The 26,930-nt window shown below is 42.2% G+C and overlaps 1 protein-coding gene across 3 annotated transcripts in view; it reads right to left on the reverse strand.

The window, feature by feature from the left end:
• Positions 1-15,240, reverse strand: part of DOCK5 (dedicator of cytokinesis 5) — a 211,381-nt gene extending 196,141 nt beyond the window's left edge. For all 3 annotated transcript variants that reach the window (XM_087866608.1, XM_045774032.2, XM_045774031.2), the window contains exon 1: positions 14,981-15,240. In XM_087866608.1, coding sequence (XP_087722734.1) covers positions 14,981-15,023 — 43 coding nt within the window. In that variant the 5' untranslated portion in view covers positions 15,024-15,240. The remainder of the gene's footprint in view (positions 1-14,980) is intronic.
• Between the last annotated feature and the right edge of the window lie 11,690 nt (positions 15,241-26,930).

Raw genomic sequence — 26,930 nt, forward strand, 5'->3', positions numbered from 1 at the left:
ACCAGGAAGTGTGCTAATCATATTCCCAACTTCTCACTTGGCTTAGAGCCTTGTATAACTTCATAAAGGCCATACAGAGTAATAAAAGTTAGTAGACCTGAACTTCAAAATTCCAAGCCACAAGAAGCTACCCTCCAAAACTTCACTCTGCAGCAAATGGCTCTTGCGTTTGCCTTGACAATTCTGATTTTAAGCGTGGTTTGGCCACTGGCACTAACCACAGTCTGCAGGACTGGAAGTAGTAACCACGTTAGCTTACCATGGGGCACTGAGCAAATCAACATCTGCACCTTGTTCTTCTTCACTCGTGCAGAACAGGACTAATTTTTTTTAAAGGCATACCCTGTTAGTGAAGCTGTTAGACTATAGAAATAATCATATGTAAATGTTCTGTTTTGTTAGCGAAATATTTTATGTAATGGAAGACCAAGTCTTATGTATTCCATGGGACTGACCATTACCTTAACAAAAAAGACTGTGACCTCACACCTATTGTCTCTGAACAGATAGAGGGGTCAAAGCCAGAGACTAATGGTTTATCAGCCATAAAACAGTCATCTAGATCCTTAGGACAGCCGACAGGTTAAAATTAGTGAGGTGTGATTCTACAAGTTTTTAGTTTTAGGATTATAAAGAGATGAGACTAGTGTAAACATGAAAATTCCATTTTTCCCTTAAGTGAAGAACAATCTTGGAATTGGTTTTTGATTGTGAACAAAGAGACAAAGTGTGTCATAAGTAATTTACCCAACCGTAGAAAGCAAAGTATACAAAATTATGGACAGTCCTCAAGAATGCAGGGACACATAAAGTTAGATTTTTGCTAGAATATGCAAGAGTCAGCATAAGTTTGAGAGACGGGGTCGAAGACCTAATTGCCAAACCCAGCCAAGACATCCTGTGTGATTTGGGGCAAACCACCAAAATACTCTGTTTCATTTGCTAGACCTCTAAAACAGAGGTGACAACAGCTACTGCCTTTAGGTCACACATTACATGAATAATCATAGGATCCTTAAGTCCAATTTATTTATTTGTTCAAATTGGTAACGAATCCACATCACACAAACTTTAAAAGACGCAAAAGTACTCAATAAAAGCTCTCTACTTCTGACACCCAATCCACCATCCCCTTCCAAGAAACGACTGATGGGACAATTTCTTACGTACAGTTTCAGAAATGGCCTGGCATTTACAAGCGCACGCAAACACATACCTTTCTCTGCCTACTGCATTCAGTGCCTTGAACAGTGCTGGACACAGTGGGTAAGGCACAAACATTCATTTAACAAAATTAGTACTATAGGTACTTTTTGCATCTTGCTCTTACATTCAAATATATCTTGGAAATAGCTCATATCAATGTACAGAGAGCTGCCTCACTCTTTTCCTTTCCAAAATTCTTCTTTTGGTGTAATATACATACAGGAAATGCACGTGCCACACATGCACAGTGCACTAAGTTTTCATAAACTGAATCACCTAGCTATGCAGCACCCTGATCAAGAAAGGACATTACCAACAGCCTAAATGCTCTGCTCATCCTCACTGCCAGCACACCTTTCACCCTGCACACACCTAGAGTAACCACTACCCTGACTTCTAAAAACCAATTAGTTTCTCCTGTATTCGTATTTATAGAAATTCAATAACACAATAGGTACTCTTTTCTGTTCACCTTCTTTCCCATAGCCTTTTGCGAGATTTAACTGTATTTTTGTGAGGCCATGTAAATCCTTCATTCTCATTGCCCTATGGTATTTCATTGAGTGGGGACACCATCATTTATACATATGTTTGACTGCCAGTGGGTATGTGTGTGGTTTCCAATTCGGGGCTATTTTATATAGTGTACTTGAACATTCTGCACAAGGCTTTTGGTAGAAACTTGTCATTCCCCTAACAGTGAAACTGCTGAGGCACAGAGGAGGTCCATGCCTAACTTTCCTAGGAACTACTGAACTGCTTTCCAAAATGGTTGTACCAATGTACGCTTCCATGACACATGAGACTTCCTACAGCCATATGTCCTCACCAACAGCTGGAATGATTCCATGGTTTGGTTTGGTTTTGTTTAACGATTTTATTTATTTATTTGTCAGAGAGAGAGCGAGCACTAGCAGGAGGGAGAGGGAGAAGCTGACTCCCTGCTGAGCAAGAAGCCCGATGCAGGACTCGATTCCAGGACCCTGGGATCATGACCTGAGCCGCAGGCAGATGCTTAACTGACTGAGCCACCCAGGTGCCCTCCATGGTTTTGTTTGTTCTCTTTAGATCTTCTGGTGGGGCTGCCATTATGTTTACAATTCCACGATGACAAATGGAAAGCAGCCACCTTCCAAATGTTTACTGGACGTTTGGATTATCATCTTTTATGAAGCGTCTATTCAAGTCTTTTGCCCATTTTTCTACTGGGTTATTCTTTTCTCTTATTGATTTCTAGTTCTTTACATGTTGGCAATACGATCTGTTGGTCAGACGTGTACTGGGAATGTCTTCTTCCTTCTGTTGGGTTGCCATTTTAATCTCTTAAGGGTGTCTTTCTGCGAACAGAAGTTCTTAATTTTAATAGACTTGGTTTAATTTTTTTTAAGTTGGTGTTTTTTGTGTCTCTTTTTAGAATCTCTGCCTACTCCAAGGTCAAGATGTTCTCTTATGCTCTCTGCTTTTTTTAAAAAGATGTATTTATTTATTCTTAGAGGAAGAGAGAAAGGGGGGAGGGGCAGAGGGAAAGAAAAAATCTCAAGCAGACTCCAAGCTTAGCACAGAGCCGGGTGCAGGGCTCAATCTCACAATCCTGAGGTCATGACCTGAGCCAAAATCAAGAGTCAGATGCTTAACTGAGCCACCCAGACACCCCTATTATGCTCTCTTTTGAAAGTCTCCACCTTTCAGACATTTGGAATCATTTTTTATGGCATGAAGTAGGGGTCCAGTGATCAATTTTTTTTGGCATTAGGCAGGGGTCCAGCACATTTTTTCAATATACACAGTCAAGTGACCCAGCACCATTTTTTGAAGACATCATCCTTAAACCACCAAATGCCAGTATCATCTTTAGCAGATACTTTGTCTGTCTGAGCCTGATATTTTTAATGGTATAGTATTCCATTACATGCATGTGCCATAAACTACTAAACCCATCCCCCACTAACTCACATATATTTTCACATTTTTTTTATGAAAATGCTCTAATGAATAAACTTGTCCATATATCATTCCCCACATGTGCTACTGTATCTTCAGGATAAACTCAAAGAAGTGGAATTGGTAAGTCAAAAGGTATATGCATTTTTTAATCAATACTTGATAGAGGTTATACCAATTTTAATTGGATCTTTCAGACCACAATGATACGGCACACACAGTATTCTTATAAGACACGGCACATTAGAATCACGCTTATACCAAAGTTCCCAACATTTTCTGAGCCTTTGGATTCCTTTTTCAAAGACAATAAATGTGTAACTATGCTTCGAGTACCCACTGATTGAGAAAAGATACACAAGCATGGAAGTTCATAGAAACTGTGCCTCACAATCCTGTGAGGTGGAAAAACTAAAATGAATCACGCTGTCATGATGTGGGGAGCAAGCCTTCTCTGTTTATTTGCTCCTGTTCATAAGGGAGCTCAAAGCCTGGCTGGAGAGCTCAGAAACCAGGTAGACGGACGCCAGCCTTGTTCTAGGAGGAGTGTGTTCCAATACGAAGTCCACAGTAGCTCTCGGCCTGAGATGAGGGTGCATATCCTCCCAGTATCAAACTTCCCACTGCCCCTTCCCATCAGAACAGTGCAGGAGGACTGGCATCCCCCACGACAGCAGGGAGCCTTGCTCAGACTTCTCCTAGCTTAAGTGTTCCGAACAGCATCACTATTTTGCTCAAAATACAGGTCTAAAAAAAGACCAATGTTCTCTCACTTCCAGGTCAATATTATAATCCTTTATGATCAATACATGACCTCCCCTTCACCCATCAACACTCGGTAAAACATAGTAACATTCATTCTCAAACATGCCTGTAAAGTTGTAAGACTGTCACGCTACTTATTAATTTTGTGACTGACATTATGTCAATACCACGGAGCTGGGGACCAAAGACCACTGGGCCCATAGCAGGCCTGAAACATGACCACCATGGAACCCACAGTGTGACTTCTACTTTGCAGGCTCAAACCTCCAGAACACACTTCCTTCCCAGAACTCTTAAAAAGGGGAAGGTGAACAGCAAAGAAAACCGTCAACAAAACGAACAGGCGGCCTACCAAATGGGAGCAAATATTTGCAAATCACCTATCTGATAAGGAGTTATCCAATATATAAAGAAATAATAAACTCGGTAGCAAAAAAAAAAAATCCAAATTAAAAATGGGAAGATATGAACAGACATTTTTCCAAAGAAGATACATGCCCCAGAGACACATGAAAAGATGTCCAATGTCACTAATCAGGGAAACGCAAATCAAAACCACAAAGAGAGGGACGCCTGGGTGGCGCAGTCAGTCGTTAGGCGGCTGCCTTCGGCTCAGGGCGTGATCCTGGCGTTCCGGGATCGAGCCCCACATCGGGCTCCTCTGCTGGGAGCCTGCTTCTTCCTGTCCCACCCCCCCCCCCGCTTGTGTTCCCTCTCTCGCTGTCAAATAAATAAATAAAATCTTTAAAAAAAAAAAACCACAAAGAGATATCACCTCACATCTTTCAGAACATTATTATTAAAAAGACAAGAAGCAAGTATTAGTGAGGATATGGGGAAAAGGAAAGTCTTGTGTACTGTTGATGGGAATGTAAATTAGTGCAGCTAGTATGGAAAACAGTATGGAGTTGCCTCAAAAATTAAAAACAGAACTACTATCTAATCCATCAATCCCACTTCTGGGTATTTATTCAAAGGAACACTAACATGAAAAGATAGCTGCACCTCCATGTTTCATGCATCATTATTTAAAACAGCCAAGATTTGGAAACAAGCTAAGTGTCCACTAATGGATGAATGGATAAAGAAAATGTGATACAGACACACAGGAATATTATTCAGGCACAAAAAAAGAAGAAAATCCTGCCATTTTCAGGATTATGCTAAGTGAAAGAAGTCAGAGAGAGAAAGACAAATACTGTCTGATATCACCTACATGTGGAATCTAAACAAAAAAAAAACAAAAAACGGAACTCATAGATAGAACAGACTGGTGGCTGCCAAAGGCGGGGATGGGTGGCGATCGAAAGGTACAAACTTCCAATTCTAAAATAAGTAAATCCTGGGGATGTAATGTACAGCCTAATGACTACAGTTAATAATACTGTACTGTGTATTTGAAAGTTGAGATTAGCCTTTAAAAGTCCTCATCACGGGGCGCTCGGGTGCCGCCGTTGGTTACCCGTCCAACTCTTGGTTTCAGCTCAGGCTGTGATCTCAGGATCACGAGCCTCATCGGGCTCCGTGCTTAGTGTGGAGTCAGCTTGAGACCCTATCTCTCCCTCTGCCTTTCCCTCTGCCCCTCCTACTTATGCTCTTTCTCTCTAAAATAAATAAATAAATCTTTTTTTAAAAAAGTCTCCATCACGAGGAAAACTTGGTAACGATGTATGCCGATGGATATTAACTAGACTTAACGTGGTGATCATTTCACATTCTAGACACTTTACACTGTACATGTGAACATGCCATCATGTTATATAGGTCAATGATATTTCAATAAAAGGGGGGAGAAGATGATTTGATAGCTGGATCTTCTTTATACCAAAACCTCCACCTAGAGAAAACCCAGGGAAGACAGACATTTTCCCCTTAGGACTGCGTGGGGTTCAATTACTTGTCAGACCCCTAAGTAGATGTATAAAGAAACTTGCTCTGTCCAGTTATAAAGAGAGAGGAAGCAGCTAGAAGACAATAGGCTGAAACAAATCTGCTAGTAGACCCATGACTCTGGTTAATCACTTTATGCCTCTGGGGCATATTTTTCCAATAACAAGGATGTTAGCTATGAAGGGATACATATAGACTCTAGCCCTTAATATTTTGATTCTATACACAAGAAGGCAAAGCTGTCAGATTTTTATAACTCAGATTTATGACTTATAACCAGTCTCCAGCAGGAAAGTCTGGGGAGGGAGAGCCCTATCACTCCAGGCTCAGAGAAAGAACAAAGTACGGCGCATCCTGTCCCAGGTACACATGTAACAAACCAGTCAGCAGGATGCATTCTTACTCACCTTGGCTGAGTCAGCAAAGAGCTATTTTCAAGAGGGAATTAATCTCTGCTCCGATCTCTTTTCCTCAAGTTATTTGACAAGATAAAGAATGGATGCCTAGGATTGTTAGAGAGACAGGGTATCCAAGGGGTCCAACTACTGTATCTGACATGGACAGTCCCAGAGTTTAATGGGGTATGGGAAAGTAGGAGAAAATGGCACCATCTGGAAACGTGGATCCATGACTATAAAGCCACTGGAACAAGAGCAGCTTTGCGATGGCACAGAGCTTTGTGAAAGACAAAGACCACTTTTGTCTCTTGCTTGGGAAGTGGTTGCCAATAATTCAGACAATCGTTTGAGTCCTGACTGCCAGCCCAGGCTCCTAGAGCACATGGCCTGGACATCACTTGCACAAATAAAACTAACACAACCATCCTCTGCTTTCCCTTGCTTACCCAAATCTCTGCCTCAAAGTCATTTCTTCTCCTGATGTCAAAAGCACATTTTTAAACTTAAAAATAACAGCCCATGCATGATTCCTGAGGTATGCTGGACGCTACCCATAAACCAATGTCGAAGGACTCCCAAAGGACCTGTTACACCTTTGACACCCACAGACAGCAGATAATTCATGGATGATTTTATCTATTAGATGAGGGAGAAAACTATTTTCCCCTCCTTTCAAACATTTAGTGAAGAACAAATTATGTGACCTTAATCAATTTCCTGAGACACAGATACAGGTCAAATTCTATGACAATGCTATTCTAACTCTCAATTTAAATGAGTCGCAACAGATTGACCCATGTTCCTTTCTTTATTCTTTTGACAGTACTAGAATATCTTCTATGTATAGAGCTGTAATTGTTGTCACATTGAATATTCTTGGGAATAAACCAGAAGTTGGAAATTTTTCCTTTATGGAAAAATTCACTACAGTGAGATTTGATTCCTTACCCTCCAAACTCCACTGGTTTGTCTCTTAATATTTAGATGAGGAGAAACTACAAGTTAAGTTTCAGCTAACACGTGGAAGGGTATGACCACCACAAAAAGCCTTCTATGAAAACGGACAAACTAAATCTTGAGTAACAACTCCTTCTTGCTACAAAGCCCCTTGCCAGTACTCTCAATTACTTTTTCTTCTCCACATGACTTGCAATCTCCTATTTTTTTAATTACCCTGTGCACAGTATATACTGTGTTTATTGTAAGGGATCTCAACTCCTTTTTTGTAATAGGAAAGAACAAATGCATTTAAAAGCCTTGTTTCGGGGCACCTTGGGCGTCTGCCGTCGGCTCAGGTCATGATCCTGGAGTCCCAGGATTGAGCCCCACGTGGGGCTCCCTGCTCAGAGAGTCTCCTTCTCCCTCTGACCCTCCCCGCTCTCCTAACTCACACACACACTCTCTCTCAAATAAATAAATAAATAAATAAATAAATAAATAAATAAAATCTTATAAATAAAATAAAATAAAAGCCTGTTTCTTTCACTAGACTTCAACTTCTTTTCTCTCCAAGTCATGTGCTCCACACAGCACTAATGCAATGACTCAGAACCTCCTAAACCCTATTTACCACTGTGGTCAAGCGCCTTCCTCCATGAAGCCTCCACAAATTATGAAGGAGGAGGAGAAGGGAGGAGAGGGGAGAGGAGGACAATTCCAATTTTCCCTTCCTATCTAATAAGGCATCACTTAGGATTTCAATTCCTCTCCCACCCCACAATGTTCACACAAACCTCTGCGTAAGCAATTTATTAAATCTATTTTATCTATTATTTAAATGTGCCTTTTCCCACTGCTTTTATTGCACCTCACTAGAAGGACACAGGGCAGTATACTCCATGGCCCGGAGAAAATGACCTCTTACAGAAGACAAGACAAATTTAGGTAGATGATGAGTTCAGTGTTCATTTATTACTCCATCATTTATTTACTGAGTGCTGACCACATGCCAGGTGCTTTTTCCCAGGGTTCGGGTTCACTCCTGAAAAAGACAAAGTTCCTGTCCTCCTAACTTTACACTCTAGCACGGGAGACAAGTAGTAAACACAAATATATAAATAGGACAATTATAGACCACGTAAAAGGAATAAAGGGGAAAAGAGAGACACTGAGAGGTGTGGGCAGGCAAGGTGTGGGGAGACAGTAGTACCCTTAGCTAGGGTTCTTAGGAGGCTCTAAGGACTGATTATTCTAACGGTGATTCCATTTTTAATTCTCTTTTTATCTAACGAACTACAGTTGATGCTTCTAATTTGCAGATTCTGTATTTGTGAATTCTCCTACTGGCTACGATATATCTGCAGCCTCAAATGAATATTCCTGGTACTGTCAAGGGCACTCTCAGATGTGTGCAGAGGGGCAGAATGTGAGGAGCAGTTCCCACCTGAGGTCCAACAAGGCGACATGCCCTCTTTTTGTTTCCGTTCTCATATGGCAAACAAGTATCCTTTTTGTAGTTTTAAAGGCAATGCCATGTTCTTCTCCTATTATGCTTTTTGTTAATGATTTCACTATTGGAAACGGCCCCAAGCATCGCACTGAAGTACTTTGTGGTCCTCCTAGACCAAAAAGGCTGGGAATTTTCTAATGGAGAAAATACATGTGTTAGATTAGCTTTGTTCAGGTGTGAGTTCACTGCCAGTGAATCAATGATGTATATTAAATAAGGTCTTTAAACCTTACACAGAACACACATAAAATAAGGTTATGTATTGACCAGTTGATGAAAATGTGACCGGAGGCTCACAGCAACCTGACCTTGAATTTCGCCTAGGAGCGATGGCTCCATATTCCCTAAGTCAGTGTTCCCAGCTACTTTACAGAATATTAACTTCCACCAATCACAAGGATTTACATTACAACAGAGAGATCGCTTGAGTTGGGCATCATCCTTGCTCTTTAATAGAGAAATGGCTTGACAGGTACCGGATTCTAGCCAGATGCCAGTACACTGCTGTTTTATTTTTGTTGGTGTTATTTTTATAGTTGCTTTTTCCTATGACATGTGATACTGGTTCTCCTTTAATGGTAGGAATGTAGGATTTTCTTTTCCAATAATTGTTTTCAGTTAAAGACGCAAAAAAAAAGAAAAAACAGCAACACAGAAGATGAACTAGGAAACAGACCAGGCAAATGGGTTGGAATCAGGCTTGGAAGCTGCTTCACAAGGGCACCTGGACACAGCAGAGATCAAGGTGACAACGAACAACTAAAGTCTGGGGAAACTTTGGGGAAAGCCTTAGTTTTCTTATCTGGAAAAGGGGACAATAGATGAGAACTACAGCATTACCTCAATTTAATGCAACAGGTAAAGAAGCAAAGCTGAAACTTTTTGGTCTGGAACCCCTTTATACTCTTAAAAGTTACAAGAATCTCAAAGAGATTTATTTATCTGGGGTACATGTATCACTATTTACCATATTAGAAAGTAATACTGAGACATTTTACATTTTTATATTTAACTAATTTAAAATAATCATAATGGGGCACCTGGGTGGCTCAGTAAGTTAAGCAGCTGACTTCAGCTCAGGTCGAGATCTTGGGGTCCTGGGATGGAGCCTCATAGGGGACTCCCTGCTCAGCAGGGAGTCTGCTTGTCCCTCCCCCTCTACCCTTTCCCACCCTCCCCCTCCACTTGTGCTCTCTCTCTTTCTCTCAAATAAATAAATAAAATAAAATCTTAAAAATAAAATAATCATGGGGCACCTGGGTGGCTCAGTTGGTTGAGTGACTGACTCCTGATTTCAGCTCAGGGTATGATCTCAGGGTGCTGGGATCAGGCCCCACCTTGGGCTCCATGCTCAGTGTGGAGTCTGCTCATTCTTCTCCCTCTGCTCCTCCCCCTGCTTGCACACTCTTTCTCAAATAATAAAAGTTTTTTAAAATTAAATAAATAATAAAATAATCATAATAAACCCAATGTATGTTTTTTGTGAATATGTATTTTTCCAAATAAAAACACTTTTCCACACAAAAACACTTAGGAGAGGCACTGCTTTGCATCTTCGTAAATCTCTTTAATGTCTACCTTCATGAAAGGCAACTGGGTTCTCCCATCGACTTTGGCATTCAATCTGCTGTGATACCACACTTCATGCAGGCTCTGGGAAACCATATACTCAAGAGAGGGCAGAGTGAAACAGGCCAATAACATCTTAGCATCATAGCCAAAAAAGTTTTCAATCTCATGGGCTCACTGAAAATGTCTCCACAACCCCCACAAGTACCTGGAACATACTGAATTGAAGGGTTTAAAACAGTCACAAAGTAAATTCATAATAAATATTAATTCTCTCTGCCCTTTGTTCTTAGCCTCGATGTTATTAGAACAAGAACACATTAGGGCAAAGACTTCTTCATCAGCTGTACAATATCTAGCAGCATCCTGCCTCTGTAGACAGATGATCAACAAGTGCTACTTACTACTGTTGCTTATTCTGGTTCAGTAATTAATCTGCCGTGTGATCTTCAGCCAAGGATTTTTAGTCTGTGCTCAAATTCAGAGATCCATGGACTTGAAAAGGGAAAAAAATACATCTCTATTTTCTAACCCTCAGCATGTACCTGAATTATGACAACAGGCAATAAACCACCACTTGTACCAAACTGAAATCATAGGTATTTTCATATCATATCACGGTTACTGCAGATATCTTAAGAAAATCATATATGTTCATCACTAATTCAAAAGTACGGTAGTTATTAGACCTGCCAGGAGATCTTGTTATCTAGTGCACAGATAAGCACACATATTACAATATCACAAATTTTGAAAAATATCTTGACAGCTGTATTTCAATACAACTGGGTTTCATTTTCAATCCTTCATAGTTGACCTTGTGCATTTAAAATCATTATTCTAAGAAAGGGATCCACTGGCTTAACCAGATGACCAAGAGAATTCATGTAGTCAAAAGATTACCTTGTGTTAAGCAATTCACTTTACCTCTTTAGACACTAAGATCCTCTCTTTAAAGGGAAACTGGACTAGTTATTCTGAGATCCTCCCCCCAAGAGCTGGACGGGAACCCACAGCACACCTGAATGCATTAACAAAGAGCTACAAGGGTCTGCTTTCAATTTTTACACCAGCATTTGAGAATCTACTCTACCAAGCTAAATGCTTTCAGATTAATGGGGCCTAGCAGAATCAAACAGAAAGCAAAAATTCTCCCACACTACCTTTTATCACATTATAACAGTAGAGATCACAAATAAACAATAATGAATTATTTTGCAAAAAAAAAAATCAACCATCAACATAATCTGGGACTGATATTGATATAAATAGCTTGTTTGGGTGCAGACTTAAACATAAATGTTTCAAATCATCAGAAGAGTAACCTGGATATATATCACTAACATTTGCTTTAAATCTAAATAAAAGTGACTGTACCCTCATATCCTCAAACAGAAAAAAATCAAGAAAGAAAGAAAGAAAGAAAGAAAGAAAGAAAGAAAGAAAGAAAGAAAGAAAGAAAAAGAAAATAAAGAAAAAGGAAGGAGGAAAGGGAATTTTCCATGGCTATGGGAAGAGCACTTGTTTCTAAGCACTTGGCACGGAGCACTTCACACTGGGATACTAATGGACTAGAACTTTAAAGAAGCAAATCTATTGGTCCTCTCCCTTGATAACACAGATAACACACATAGGTCATTTAGGCCCTTCTAAATGCTAGAGATTGAGCCAACAGAGCTATGTTTAAGAACCAAGAAAGCCCAGACAGATTGCATTTCAGTCCCCATAGAAAAATCTAGGCTATGTCAGGAGCAGCCAATAGTGGCACCAAGATAATATAAGAGACGAGACTGCTAGCTTCACTTAGCAAAATTCAAATTGAGATCAAAGCGCTACCCTCACACAGAGTAGCTGTGAGTCATTAAAGTGCTTCAAAATGGCTACCATATGGCTTCCTTCACCCAGAAACGCAATCTGACCAACAGACACTCATAAGTGATAACTATCCCCCAAAAAGTCCAACAAGCCAATTTTCCTAATTATATTTAAATGAGTCTTTCTACTCTATGCTTCCTTATTTTTTCTCAACAGCACATCTTTTTTTTTTTTTTTTTTTTTTACTTGCAAAGATGAAGACAGAGTGAAGGCTCTCACTTTGTGCACTTAACATAAAACTCAAATTGTGGTGAATGGGGGGTTTGGGGGGTGGGAGAAGAACTGCATTAAATCATCACAGATATTAGGTTAGGGCTTTACAATGTCACCTCAACACCAAGGACAAGCAGTTACTGAAGACATGCTGTATGCCTAGTACTGTGACAGGAATACAGAACCATAACCTGATTCAGTGAACCCAAGGATAAAAGGGTAAGTAACAAAGGATGGCACAATGTAGTGATTGTGAGGACAGGCATAAAGGTTTGGGAAGGTCTGGTTCATACCAAATCTGGGGAAGTAATGGCAATGGATTTGAGCCCTGAGGAAAAGGCCGGACTGGGGAGGATGGAGAAGTGGGAGGGCACTCAGGACAGGGGACAGGCACAGGGAGCAAAGTCTCAAAGGAGAGACTCACCACTGCACACTGCACAAGAGCAAAGAAGGGCAGTGTCTGCACTGGTGAGTTCATGAAAGAAGCCAGGAGAGATAAGGTTGGTGGAGACAGGTTGAACCAGATTATCATAACCTTGAAAATTGGGCTCAATTTAGACTTTACCCTGTAGGCCAAGGAAGGCTTCCAAGCAGGGAGGTGTTAGGAACAACAGTGAGTTTTAGGGATAAACAATGGTGATTTATCTCCTCAGCTAATCTGTCCTAACAGTGGGTCCTTTTGTCAAGCCAAGATTAATCTGAATCTATTGTGTCTAGTAAACTAAGTGTGCCAAATTATATCCTGGGGCCATTTTGCTACCACCTATGCCCTGGAAATGTAATTCAAATACCTTTCTCTACTGATGATAAATAACGGGGGAACCTGACTCCAGAACAGGAAATATATTATATATATATATATATATATATATATATATATATATATATATATATATATATATAATTATATATATATTATATATTAAAAAGAAAACATGTCATACTTGCTCCTATGACTATGGCAATCAAAACTATATTGGGGGGTATGCTTGCATTAACTACACAAAAGTCATAATAGTTTTGGATCCTGTTAAAATTAAAACTGATAACTTTGTAAGTAGTAATTAATGATTACGCATTGCTAAATATGCTTTAATTTAGTAGTACTCTGTAACGCTCAAAAATAAAGAAATTGATTCCCTCTATCTTAGACCATTTCACTTCCATAAATACTGGCTAGTACTGGCACCTGCCTGAAGCCTCAGGATCAGGTAGTCTGAGGCAGAAGAAAAGCATACTCATTTCTGAGTTGTAGCCACAGGAGAGTGCAAGGATTCTAAATAAAATTTAAGAGGAAACAAGTTTTTTGGAGCAGAGGGAAAACTAGGAATTATGTATATACTATATATTATTATATACATAGATACATACATACATAAAAGGTCACAATCAAGAATACTATAGTAAATGTAAAAGGGTTTGGTTGTTGGTTTAACTGACTCGCGGTTACAGAGGTAAAAAGCACCTAAAGGATGTTAAGAGTATCTCTGAAAAGAACTCCACTGTCAGAAAACGCAGAAGCACAGAAGAGGTTCAGGGACCACTCCTTCTAACTGAAGCCCTGAGGAAAAATGGGGGCAGGGAAGGGACAAAAGTAAAAGATTAAATTACAAGTAGGCCGAATGAATGAACCTGAGAGGAAGTGATAAAATTCTCAACAAACACAACTGTGTTTATTCTAGGGAACCGCTCGGAAGTCTACTTGCACTTGTAATCGCCGGCCTTACAGCAGTCTTTCCAGGAGACCTCAGCAACCTCACTCCTGGTTAAAGGTGAAAGAACCATGGTTTTTCACCTGGGTCAAAACCAGGCACATCCAGAGTTTCGGGTGCAAAACAACACAACAACAATCCCTCCGCGGGTGGTGGGGGTTCTTCCAGGAGGGCTGCTAGGAATGCCAAGGGCCTGGCCAGGACCTGTCACAGTTTTCTTAACAAAATATCCTCATGTTATCCCACGACGAAACTCGGAAGGCTCAGAAGGCAGTCTTACACCGTCTCATACACGCTCCGTTAGGGACGAGCGTGTCTGCACAACCAGCCCCCGGGGGCAACCACCCCCGTTGCCTGGTCACACACTTCCTGTCTCTTCCATCACCACCCCACGACTTCAGTTTCCCATTCAGTTTACAACTGTTAGCAGGGTCTCAATCCCTGGGAGGAAAGGGGGGCGGGCGGTTTTCTACCCCCAAACCCTCACTTTGGGACATCAGAGAGAACCCAGGAAGAGGGAAAGCAGAAAGCCCTGGGTCCGCGAGCGGCAACCCGCATTCCGCCGACGGCGGCCGATTAGAACTACTCAATGAAACCACAGGATCGGGAGGAGAAAGGCAAGCACCCGGCCCGGTGCCCCGAATGAATAGCAGGCGAGCGCTCGACTTTTGACGTTCCCACCGTGCAAAGCACTGGAGCTCTGGGTTCTGCAGCCGAATTACCAGTCCCGGAGCCCGAGTGCACTCGGATTCCCCAAACCCGGAGGGACGTCCCCAACCGGGCACTCCCGCTGCGGGAGCTGAGCTCTGCTTGAGCCCGCGAGGGCAGCGGGAGCCGAAACCGGTGCCGGGCAGCGCGGGTACCCGGTGGCCCGGCGTCCACCGCCCAACTCTGCGCAAGGCAGGGCCGCTCCCGCGAACTTCGCGGCAGCCGGGCACGGGCGGGGTGGGGCGAGCACTCACCAACCCCGTACTTCTGCCTCTTGGTCGGGATCCAGCGGGCCATGGCGGCGACCTCGCCCCGCGGCGGCGTTTGCGGCTGCGGCGGCTACAGCTCCTGGGGCCCCGGCCGCCGCCGCGCCGCGCTCCTGCACGCCCCGGGCTCCTCCGCCATGTTCCGGCAAACTTCGCCGACCCCGCGAGCCGTCTACCCGCCGCGCCGCCCGCACGGGATTCGCTCCGGCTCGGCCCCGGCCCGCGGTCACCTGCTGGGCCGGGCGGCCGCGCCACGGTGCGCGCCCCTCCCGGCGGCGCCGCCCCGGCCCCTCCCGCCGGCCGCGCCCTCCGCCCACCGGGGCCGCCTTCGCGCCCCGACCCGCGGGCGCCCGGCCTCTCCCGCCCGCCCCGGGGCTCTGCGCTCTCCCGGCTCCGCCTCGCGCACTTCCCGGGAGCGGCTTCCCAGGGCCGACTGGTCTCAGGTTTTTTTTTCCTTTGGGAGTTTGGCGGTTTTCCCCGCCTTCCTCACCCGGATTAAACCCTTGAGGTTGGATCCGGGGGGGGGGCGTCGGGAGGGCAGCGCTGGAGGCGCGGGGCACACCCAGGCGGGCTGCGGGTGGGCGAGGAGTGCGAGGAGTGCGGGGTCGCTCCCACTGCGCGCCGCGGCTCTGGGGGAACGAGTTTAAATTCTTAAGTTGCTTCTTGGCCCCGGGCACCCCCAGTGCCTGGCACTCAGCGGGCGCTCAATAAATATTTGTTGAATGAATGAGCAGTTGACTACTGCGTTCACCCCCTGGAGCTTTAACTGACACTGCGAGAGCCGGAAGCCGGACTCCAGGGCAGACATGATCTCCCCGCGCCACCGTTTATAGCTTTCAAAGCAGGCTCATTTGTCTTCAGGTAAATAGAGACCTGATGCGAGGGAGACGTGCTCCTCAGAAGTGTCAGCTTCCTGGGGGAGCTCCGTTGGGAAAAATTCTTTAGAGAGCCTTAACTTGGACATCCTGTACCCCCCCCCCAATACCGGGACTCCTCCCCAGCCGGAGAAATGCACACCCTTATGGTCAAGGGAAAAGTTCGCCCCAAGACCCCCCGCCCCTTTTCCAACAGACCAGCAGCCTAAAGAGCATCCCTGCGGAGACCCGGGACAGGGCACGTCCGAGTCTTCTCTCCCTCACTGACTGTATAGTTTGACCAACAGCCCAATGCAGGACTGCTCCTTTGAACCGCAGGAGGCTCCACTTGGAGCCCTCTGAAACCCCTCCTGGAACTCACTTCCTCCTGGAGAGACCTGGGGAATGAAGATGGGATTAGAGATCCCTGAGCTGAGGAGTGAAGGGGAGGGACGTTTTGCTACCTGACCCACAGAAGTAAAATCTCAGAGTAAATGACCAGCCGATTTATGTTCACGGTTTGAGAAAACCCCTCTTGAAAGAAATTGTTTTGTCCTTGCAGTCTGTGAAATTTTACTTGCCTATTTGGAACATGAAACAAAGATAAACACGTAGTCAAAGGGAGTGAAACTTGACCGGAGAATTAGTGCATTGCAACTTTGGTAACTTTGGTAAAACCAGATGTGACATAAAAAAAAAAAAAATGTTCTGTTCTAGCTAGTACTCCTAGCGCACTCACTTTCTTCTCTATCAAAAATAGGTATTTATTCACAGAGTGGAGTGATAATTTAAGAATCTGTCACTTTAGACTTAACATCCAGAAGGCATGAAGGCATTGCACCATCTCCCTGAATATAATTTTTCTTTCTCTGCCAATGACATCGTGATTAACCTAATTTCCCGGGCTAGATAATCTCTTCTTCTTTCCACAAATGTTAGGCACTGTTGTAAGAATGGATCACAGCAGTGAATACAGTAAAATCCCTACCCTCGTAGAGCCTGCAGTCTGGAAGAGGAGAGTAAAACATATGCCACATGACGCTAAGCATGTAGAGACAAATCCAAAGCAGGGAAGAGAGGATGTCTGAGGGGACAGGCTGCTGCTGTTTTATACCGGGTGGTCTGCGAAGGTGACATTGAAGTGTAAGACCAGAACGAAGTACGGATTCCAGGGGAAAGTATTCTGCATATCAGGAATGACAAACGCAGAAGCCTGGAGGCATGTTTAGCAGGTTCCCAAAACTGCAAAGGAATCCTGGTCGGTAAGAGGTGAGTGAGAAGCAAACTTGGTCCAAGAGGCACAGGGTGGCCAGATAGAGCAGCACCCTGAAAGGCACTGTAAGGATTTATATAGTACAACAGAAGACGAAGTTTGAGGGTTTTAAGCCAACCAAGGACACAATCTAATTTGCTTGCCTGTGGGATGAACAGGCTATAAAGGCCCAATGGAAGACATAGTAATATTTCAGTAGTTCAAGCAAGAAACGAAAGCAGTTGGGTCCAGGATGGTAGGGGAGAGATGGAAAAGAGGTTGGGTTCTTGACATGTACTGAAGGCAGAACCAACAGGAGTGCAGAGTGCGCAGAGGGGAATTTACTGTGAGGCTTCTGGACACTTTGATTAGCTTGTTTCTGGAAAGTTTGCAAAGAAAAAAAAAACGTGTGTGTGTGTGTGTGTGTGTGTGTGTGTGTGTGTGTGTGTGTGTGTGTGTTTCTGAAGATCTTTACTATATATGCTTCAGGCCCCAGAGACCTTGGATCTTGTCCCTGGGTGTGATAGACAAGATGGGTCAAGGGTGACTCTAAGGTTGGGGGCTTGAGTAACTGGTAAATATATCCAACTGTTCTGTATTGAAGGTTTTCTTTCTTATTTCTTTACCGCTAACTTCGTCATACCTTCCTCAGTGATGCCTCCATGTGGACCATTAGGAGCTGAAGCATTTGCTTTATAGAATGAGGGCTTCACAAAGTTATTTTAATCCCCTCTGTTCAAGGAAATTGACCAATGGTCTCTAACCTCCGGTATATTCTGAATTTAATACACGTCAGCGTGTTCATGCTCATCCAGCGGATCTGGATTTCTACCAAAATCATTTCAGCTGCCTTTTCTGGAATGTTTTCAGCTGCCACCCCCTACCACTTTTCGCAAAACTTGAGGTTTGAATTTGGGCACTGGATATTTCAAGTTTGACAATAGTTGCATGAAGAGGGCTGGAGGCAAACGGAAAATTTTAATTACAGCTTTCAGTATGTTTATTCTTTTTCCTCTGAAGACTGAAGTCCGCCCACTTTGTTATATCAGATGGTTAAATCCCAATTTGAAAGTCCATTTAAATCATAAAAGCAGAGCTATTCAATGTGTTTTATTAAAATGAGGCTGAGGGGCGCCTGGGTAGCGCAGTCGTTAAGCGTCTGCCTTCGGCTCAGGGCGTGATCCCGGCGTTACGGGATCGAGTCCCACATCGGGCTCCTCCGCTATGAGCCTGCTTCTTCCTCTCCCACTTCCCTGCTGTGTTCCCTCTCTGCTGGCTGTCCCTGTCACATAAATAAATAAAATCTAAAAAAAAAAAATAAATAAAAATAAAATGAGGCTGAGAATTAGGGAGTCAACTAGATGGTTAGGTGGAATAAGAGCAGGATTCCCAGAAATACCACTTTCTCTTTCCTCTGATATCTTTTCAGAAGAAACAGTAAGCATACCCCACAACCAGAGATATTCAGACTCCAAAACCTACACAAATACAAACATATTTATACACCAGCATACTCTGCTTGAAGGTGCCTTGGAGAAAGAAATGAGGATACATGAATTTGGAGGCTAGTTTGACATGAAAATTGTGGCTATCCCTTACAATGGCTAAGAGAATAGATGCATGTGAGGATAACTGGCAAGAGCTTCACTTCCTCCATTGATTACCAGGTTTATTTTGCCAAAATTGGCTGACTTGATTGCTTCTCTGAAGGAAGTTATGGATTCTGCTTAAAAAGCGTCTCTTTTTTTTCTAGGTAGAAGAGGCTCATTCTTTGAGCCTACATGTGAGTGAATGTAGCTGCTAGAATGTGCCCCCCCCCCAAAAAAAGAGGAAAAATGTAATTGGCTCTAACCACCACGTTAAGGTCTTCTGAGGGCAAATGCTTTAGGACAAGGTGGTTGTATGTAGGTCAGGCGCACGGCAATGCATTGTCATTTGGGACCTGTGAGCTAAATGGAACAAAGGAACTGACCTCCCACCCCTAGGAGAATTTTTTTTTTTTTAAATATACCTACAAACTCCCATCACTATCTACTCTCTGCCCCCCAAATGATTTGTCTGGTGAGCATCTTTGGGTCTGTTCTTGCCTCTGCCATGTGGCTTTGTAGGTCCTGTTTCTCTGCTGAGTGAGAAATGATGGTCAGTGTTCTAATGCCAGTCATATCCTCATCCCCATTGCTGCAAGATTTATGCTTGGGAGGCGCTTTCACCCTCTTCATGAACAGAGCAAAAAGCTTTTAGTTTTGTTTCTAGAATGCTTGTTGCTGCAAATATCGAAATATGCTTCGAGATCACATTTGGGAGAAACCAATGACATGAGCAATTCAAAGTCATCAGTCTGATGAAAATTGGATCAATATTCAGGTGAGAAGCAATGAAAACCACTTGAGTTTTCAAAACTTTCTTTATAGATGTATCTTGAAAAGTTCCTATATGAACTTGAAAATTTGTCTTCCTTAAACTCTTTAAAACAAGAGATGGTGGGAACTAAGAAGCAATGTGAAAAAATTATAATGTAAGCTTAAGTAAAAATAACTAAATCGTATATGCCATAATATAACTATATAAAATTATATTTACATGGAAAAATTACTACAGAGGAACATTAAAAAATGGAAAGTTTTATTCAACCTTCTTCAAAATAAAATAAACAAAAGAAAACCAGTTGGTTGCTGAGATTCCTGGATGATGTAGGAAAACAGGAAATTAAATGCCTAAATTTGACCTTTATTTGGGACAAGAGTGAGGTTTCATTCTGCAGCCTCTTGGTAACAGTGACACTGTGACTATATTGTTTAAGTGACTGTCATAGTCAGCAGATATGTCTTCCTATTACTTCATGGTCAGTTAAGAAACACACATTTGATCCAGAATTTTTATTTAACACCAGATAGATTTTTTCATGGTCACCAGCTGTAGTGTAACAATAATAATTAATATTCATGGCCTGTGCCTGGCACTATTCTAAATCAACTTGTTTAATCCCCACACAACCTAATGAGCTAAATCAAACTATTTTCATCCTCCCCCCTTACAAATGTAGAAAGCATGGCCCAGAACATGCTAAGATATTGCCCACATGATAAGTTACTGTCAGAACGAAATTCAACCCCTGAGCAGACTGGCTTCAGGGTCCATGCTCTGAACCAGGAGTCAGTGAACTGTTGCTGTAAGGGGCCCATATATATATTTTAGATTTTGCAGGCCATCTGGTCTCTGTTGCAACCTCTCCACTCTGTAATTAGAGCAGGAAAATAGCCATAGACAATATGTGAACAAATGAATGTGGCTGTTTTCCAATAAAACTTTATGTGTAGACATGAAATTTGAATCTCATAATTTTCGTGTGTCATGAAATAATCTTTTTTTTTTACTTTTTCAATCATTTAAAAATGTAGAAAACATTCTTTTTTTTTTTTAAAGATTTTATTTATTTATTCGACAGAGATAGAGACAGCCAGCGAGAGAGGGAACACAAGCAGGGAGAGCGGGAGAGGAAGAAGCAGGCTCTCAGCAGAGGAGCCTGATGTGGGGCTCGATCCCACAACGCCGGGATCACACCCTGAGCTGAAGGCAGACACTTAACCGCTGTGCCACCCAGGCGCCCCTAGAAAACATTCTTAACTTGAAGCTTGTACAAAAACAGGTTGTGTGTTGTTGTTGGCCCAGGGGCCATAGGTGGCCAATTCCTGCTCAAAGCCATTACCGCCACATTTTGAAGTAAGTGGAAAGGCTGAGGGTGCCACCAGGAGAAGGGTCAGGGTGACAAGTGAGACATCAGCGTAGGAACTTTCCACCAGAAGTCTGCTGTATGAGTTTGGGTGAAGCTCCTGGAATAGAAGTCGTTGGAAGAGAAGGACTCCAAGTAATACAAGTTACCTTAGAGGTTGGGGCACTTCTGAAAACAGTACCTATTTGGGGGAATTGTCTCCTGGCCTAGCCCTCTTTTTATTTATTTATTTATTTATTTATTTATTTATTTATTTATTTTTAATGATTTTTTATTATATTATGTTAGTCACCATACAGTACATCCCCGGTTTCCGATGTAAGGCTCGATGATTCATTAGTTGTGTATAACACCCAGTGCACCATGCAATACGTGCCCTCCTTACTACCCATCACCAGTCTATCCCCCTCTGAACTCTATTCTGGATGACAGGAACTATAAATAAACATAACTAAACCTCTATAAGACAGCATACAAGCAACTGTTTTGCTACCCGCTGAACAAGTAGACCTACAGGTGGACGGGGGAGGAACATTTATCACACCATTATTCACAACAGCCAAGATATGGAAACAGCTAAGTGTCCATCCAAAGATGAATGGATAAAGAAGATGTGGTGTGTACATACAATAGATTACTGTTCAGTCATGAGAAAGACAGGCATTTGTGATAGCATATGGATGGACCTTGAGGGCATTATGCTAAGTGAAATAAGTCAAACAGAAAGATAAATACTGTATGATCTCACTTAAAGGTGAAGTCTAAAAAAAGCCAAATTCATAGAGAGTATAATGGTGGTTGCCAGGTCTGGGGGTTGAGAGAAGTGAGGGGATGTTGGTCAAAGGGCACAAACTTCCAGTTCAAGATGAATGAGTTCTGAGGATCTAATGTACAGTATGGTGATTATAGCTAACAATAATGTATTATATACTTGAAAGCTGCTAAGAGAGTAGATCTGAAATGTTCTCAGCTGAACTATACAGGAAAGCATATGGTAATTATGTGATGTGATCAAGGTGTTAGCTATAGCTGTGGGGGTAATTATTTTGCAATATATGAAGGTATCAAATCAACATGTTATACACCTTAAACTTACACAATGTTATATGTTAATTATATCTCAGTAATGCTGAGGGGGAAATGAGTGGAGGGGGCATTCTCCTGAGTATCCTAGTGGAAATGACAATGGGTGTTCTCAGATCATGGTGCCAGAAGGAGACGTGACAACCTCTGTGAAAAAGTTTGCAAGGCCAGGTAGCTACCGATGATATCATCTGGCAAAGGTCAGAGCAGAAGAAAAGAAAGAAAAGTGGGCAGATGGGTGTGAATTCTGAGTTACACCCTCTGGCTTTTCCAGAAATACTAGAAGGGAGACTTGGCAGGGAAAGGAGGGTGTTGAAACTGTAGAACCAGAGACCCATAGGAATTCTTATTTTTGTTCAGTTTTGCTGAAATATAATGACGTATCAAATTGCATGCGTTTAAGGTGTGCGATGTGATGACTTGATACACTTCTATATTGTGAGAAAAGGACCACAGTAAGGTCCACTTCTGTCACTTCTACCACTTTGTGTGTGTGGTAAAAACATTTAAGATTTACTCTTAGGAAGTTTCAAGTACATAATACAGTATTGTTAACTATAATCACTATGCCGTACATTGGATTTCCAGAACCTATCCACTTTATAACTGGAAGTTTGTGCCCTTTGACCAACTTTTCCCCCTCCCCCTAGGCCCTGGTAACCATCAATCTCCTCGCTATTTCTAGAAGTTCGACTTTTTTTTTAGATTCCACATAGACGTAAGATCATACAGTATTGGTCTTTTTCTGTCTGACTTATTTCACTTAGCATAATACCCTCAAGATCCATCCATGTTCTTGCAAAGGGTAGGATTTCCTTCTATTCCATGCTGAATAATACTACACTGTGCATAAATACACCACATTTTCTTTTCCCATTTATCCGTTGATAGGATATTTCCATATCTCGACTATTGTGAATCATGCTGCAGTGAACATGGGAGTGCAGATATCTCTTCAATATCCTGTTCTCATCTCCTTTGGACATACAGATAAGGAATATTCTGAAATGTTTTCACATTCATTAGCTCACTAAAATTGAGACCGCTATTTGCTGTCTGTAACTGTCCTTGGTCTCAGAATTCATGTTTTTGAATGTCAGCCTTTTTATTCTCTTGGCAGAACCTACATTCAGCCTCGGATTGTTCGTGCCACAGTACGAGTAACTCCAAGTTTTAGGGATTGTTCATTGGGATTACACGATTTTAAATTGGGATCATTTGAAAGCTGTTCTTTGAATCAAGCAAATCTGTGATTGCCAAGCCCATTAATGATAGCTTAACAAACCTTTCATGTTAAAATGTAGACAACATTCTAAAGTAATAGTCTGCAATCTCAGGGTATGGCTTCAGCCCAAGATGGTTTCGCCTCCTATTTGGGCAATATTCCCGAGCTCACTTCTTTCAAGATAACAAGATATGTCTACATACTTTGCCCAGATCACCTGGCTCCGCTGCATCGGGGGAGGGCGCCCCAGGGCTTTCTACTTACATAGTTTCTTAGTCATGTTACTGTGGCAGAATGTTCTTATTTAAACAAGCCCTACCCTCCCATAAAATTATGCCTCAGGGTTCGTTTCTCAGAACCACTCATACCACAGAGGCAAAAAGTCTTTTAGGAGAAGTAAACCCGCTTATGTTCTTTGTGGAGACAAACGCCATTTAGAAATGACCTGACTTCGAGTCCCACATCACACTCCTTGCTCAGCAGGGAGCCTGTTTCTCCCTCCCCCTGCTTGTGTCCCAGAGCGCTCTCTCTCTGACAAATAAATAAATAAATAATTAAAAAAAAAAAATGACCTGACTGCTAACGTCTGTCCTTGTTAACTGGGCGTGGCCCACACTTCAAGTGCCAGGAGGGCTCTGGCCCTGGGAGTTGTGTTTTGATTTCTCCTGTAATTTGCCAAAAGGGCCTCTCTTGACTTTAGTCCTCCTATTTGTGAACCTGTTGTTGTAATTCATTGCCTGGGTTCATGTGTTAGAATTCTTCAGTATAAGTGTGTTCTTTGAAGACAGGAAACTACTATTCACCTAGAATGTGTTCAACAGGAAAATTCCAACGGCCATGTATTTTACTTAAGGTTCTGTGAGCCATTTGAAGTAGAAGCATACCAATAGAATGAATAGACCTGTAGTGAACACAGCCAAGAATCAAAGAAAAACAGGGGCGCCGGGGTGGCACAGTCCGATTAAGTGATGACTCTTGATCTCAGCTCAGGCCTTGATCTCTGGGTCCTGAACTCAAGCCCTGCGTTGTGCTCCGCACTGGGCCCGGAGCCTACTTAAAAAACAAAACGAAACATAAATATGAAACTAAAAATACCAAAGGACATAGGACCACAGAATTAGAGGAGCAAATTTACATAAGATTATGCATATAGTTCTCACTTAATAAATTGTAAACATCACAAACAGAATTCACTGGGAAAATGTAAATGACCAAAATTGAGCCAAGAAATAGACAACCTCAGGCGGCCAAACAGCACAGAAGACATTGAAAATGTCATCAAAATACTACGTCTAAAAAACGTGGCAGGCCTAGCCATAAAGGCAAATACTTTTGTATATTCCAAGAAGAGATCCGTTGAGGATGTAATACAAACTCTTCCACAGGAAAAGATGGAATGCTTGCTCATTTATCGTATGAAACAGCATAACCCTGGCAGAAAAACCTGTTAAAATGTGGGAGGAAAAAAAATACAAATTGATATTTGTGCAAATGTAACACAAATACAGCCATAAATAGAGATTCAGAATGAAATATTAGTGCATCTCTTCAAGCATTCAGTATGGATAAGCAATCGTGGGTAGATATACAAAAGGCATTTGGTTAAAATTAGCATTCGCTCGCAATCCAAACTCTTAGTAAACTAAGAATAAGACATACATCCTCAACTTGATGAGGAGCGTGTCCTGGAAACTGGCAGACGGCATCACACTTCAGCGCTGTCACGTATTCCCATTCACCAGAAATAAGAAGTGAGGTCCTGGAACACCGTGGTTAGAGCAGTATTCAGGGTTGCTCTATCCAATGCAAGGAAATGCGAGACATGAATTTGAGACCAAATTGTTATTGTTCGCTGATTATGTAACTGGCTAACAGAATCAACAATGAATATTTTCAAACAATCAGAATTTTATCATATAATATATTTAACTCTTTTCCCTTGTTTTGAAGTACATGTATGGGGACTCCATAGGCCAAAAAAACAAAACAAAACACACACCAAAAAACAAAAACAAAACCAAAAACCACTGGGGCTCTTTCACCAAATTTACTACTATATGGTATGTGTGATATTTCAGTTTCTGCAAAGTTGGGTTAAACTTAACCCATCTTTAAACACAGAAGAGAATTAAGCTTCAAAAGTATTTCACCTGTCACGGAGAAGTTTAAACAGGTCAGCCCAGTTGCTATTATTTTGTCAGTACCGTGCTCTCTTGGGTGGAATGGGCCTTTCGGTGGGTTATAGAATGTCACTCTGAATTCTGCAAGGCTGGGGCTGCTGCTCCCCTAAGAGGCATTAGTGGGACCCTCAGAGTTCACCTCCCAGCCCAGGGCGAGCTGACAGCCCTGCCCCTGTTGTCGATCTCTGCTAACACCACCCTTTGTGCTCAGACCACAGAACTATGGCAGCAAACAAGACTTTGGGGTGTGGTTGCACAAATACATTTTGCACTGAGCCTATGTTTGCCTACAGTTGGCTCTGAGGGAGCCTCTTACCCTTAGGGACTGAGTTAACTCTTAGAGAATCTCTAAACCCTGTGATGCAAAGGAGCCCTGAGCCATGCTACAGTTCAAGCCTGAGGCACCAAAGAAGGTCCAACCAGTAGCTTCTAGGCCGGCCTAGAGAATGACCTGAACTTAGTTGCAATGACAACAGCATAGGAAATAAAATTCATGAAGGTATTGGTGAGAGCAACACAAATTGAATTGGAAAATATAATTATAGGGGCGCCTGGGTGGCTCAGTCAGTTAAGCGTCCCCCTCTTGGTATCGGCTCAGATCATGATCTTGTGGGATCGGGCCCTGAGTCTGGCTCACACTCAGTGGGGAGTCTGCTTGAGATTCTTTCCCTCTAAGCTCACCCCACCCCGCCGTGCGCATGCTCTCTCTCTCTCTCTCTCTAAAATAAATAAGTAAATCTTTTAAAAATTTTAAAAATTAAAAGGAAGAAAAAAGAACACGTAATTATAATCACTGCTGAATTAACCATGAGCATATCCAGCAAGCAATTGAGGGATGATTTCAGAACCATTGGTAGTTTTCCTGCCATGCTCAGTCTTTTCTTCAAACACTCGTTCTAATAAACATATCCTATGGTATCCTAGAAAAAGGGGCTTGAAACTTTCTTGGGATGAACGATGTTCACACAGGTGAAATATTTGTTTCAATGCCCATAGTAGAACAATACAATCAAGTTTTGGGAATGAATTAGAAAGAGGGCAAAACTTCAAAATAAATTTTAAAATATGAAATCAGCCCATGGCAATTTGTGTCTGCGTTTTAAAATAGAAATAATTTACTATGCTACTGAAAATAGCCTATGAAATTATAAGGGGATAACAAAAATTAAAAGATGGGGGGGCGTTGCTATTCCTGGAAAAGAAAGCTGAAAAGGAATGCTGTTAAAAAAAAAAATTTATGAGGGGCACTGTCATGCTCGAGAGATATGGTACTAGCGCCACCCACTGTTCTAATTATAAATTGCAGCTATGCCAGAGCCAATTCGTTCTGAATTTTCAGAATTCTTTTAAAACCTGCCCTCTCATGGCAGAAACAGGTGTTTTGTGTTGCTTTCACTATTTCCACTTACCTAAATCGTATTAAGAATTACTGTGCTAAGAGCTTTACATAGATCTTCTCATTTACTTGTCATAACAACTCTTATCAGGCTGGTAGTATTTTTATCCCCACTGGATAGATGAACAGAACAGAACTTAAGAGTCACTAAATAACTTAGCCAAGGTCCCATAGGTGGTGATTGACAGAGCCAGGGGTAGAACTTTCTGATCAGAAAT

The sequence above is a fragment of the Ursus americanus genome, chromosome 13 (assembly GCF_024610735.1).
Source record: "Ursus americanus isolate L20-20 chromosome 13, mUrsAme1.1.p, whole genome shotgun sequence".
Classification (NCBI taxonomy): domain Eukaryota; kingdom Metazoa; phylum Chordata; class Mammalia; order Carnivora; family Ursidae; genus Ursus; species Ursus americanus.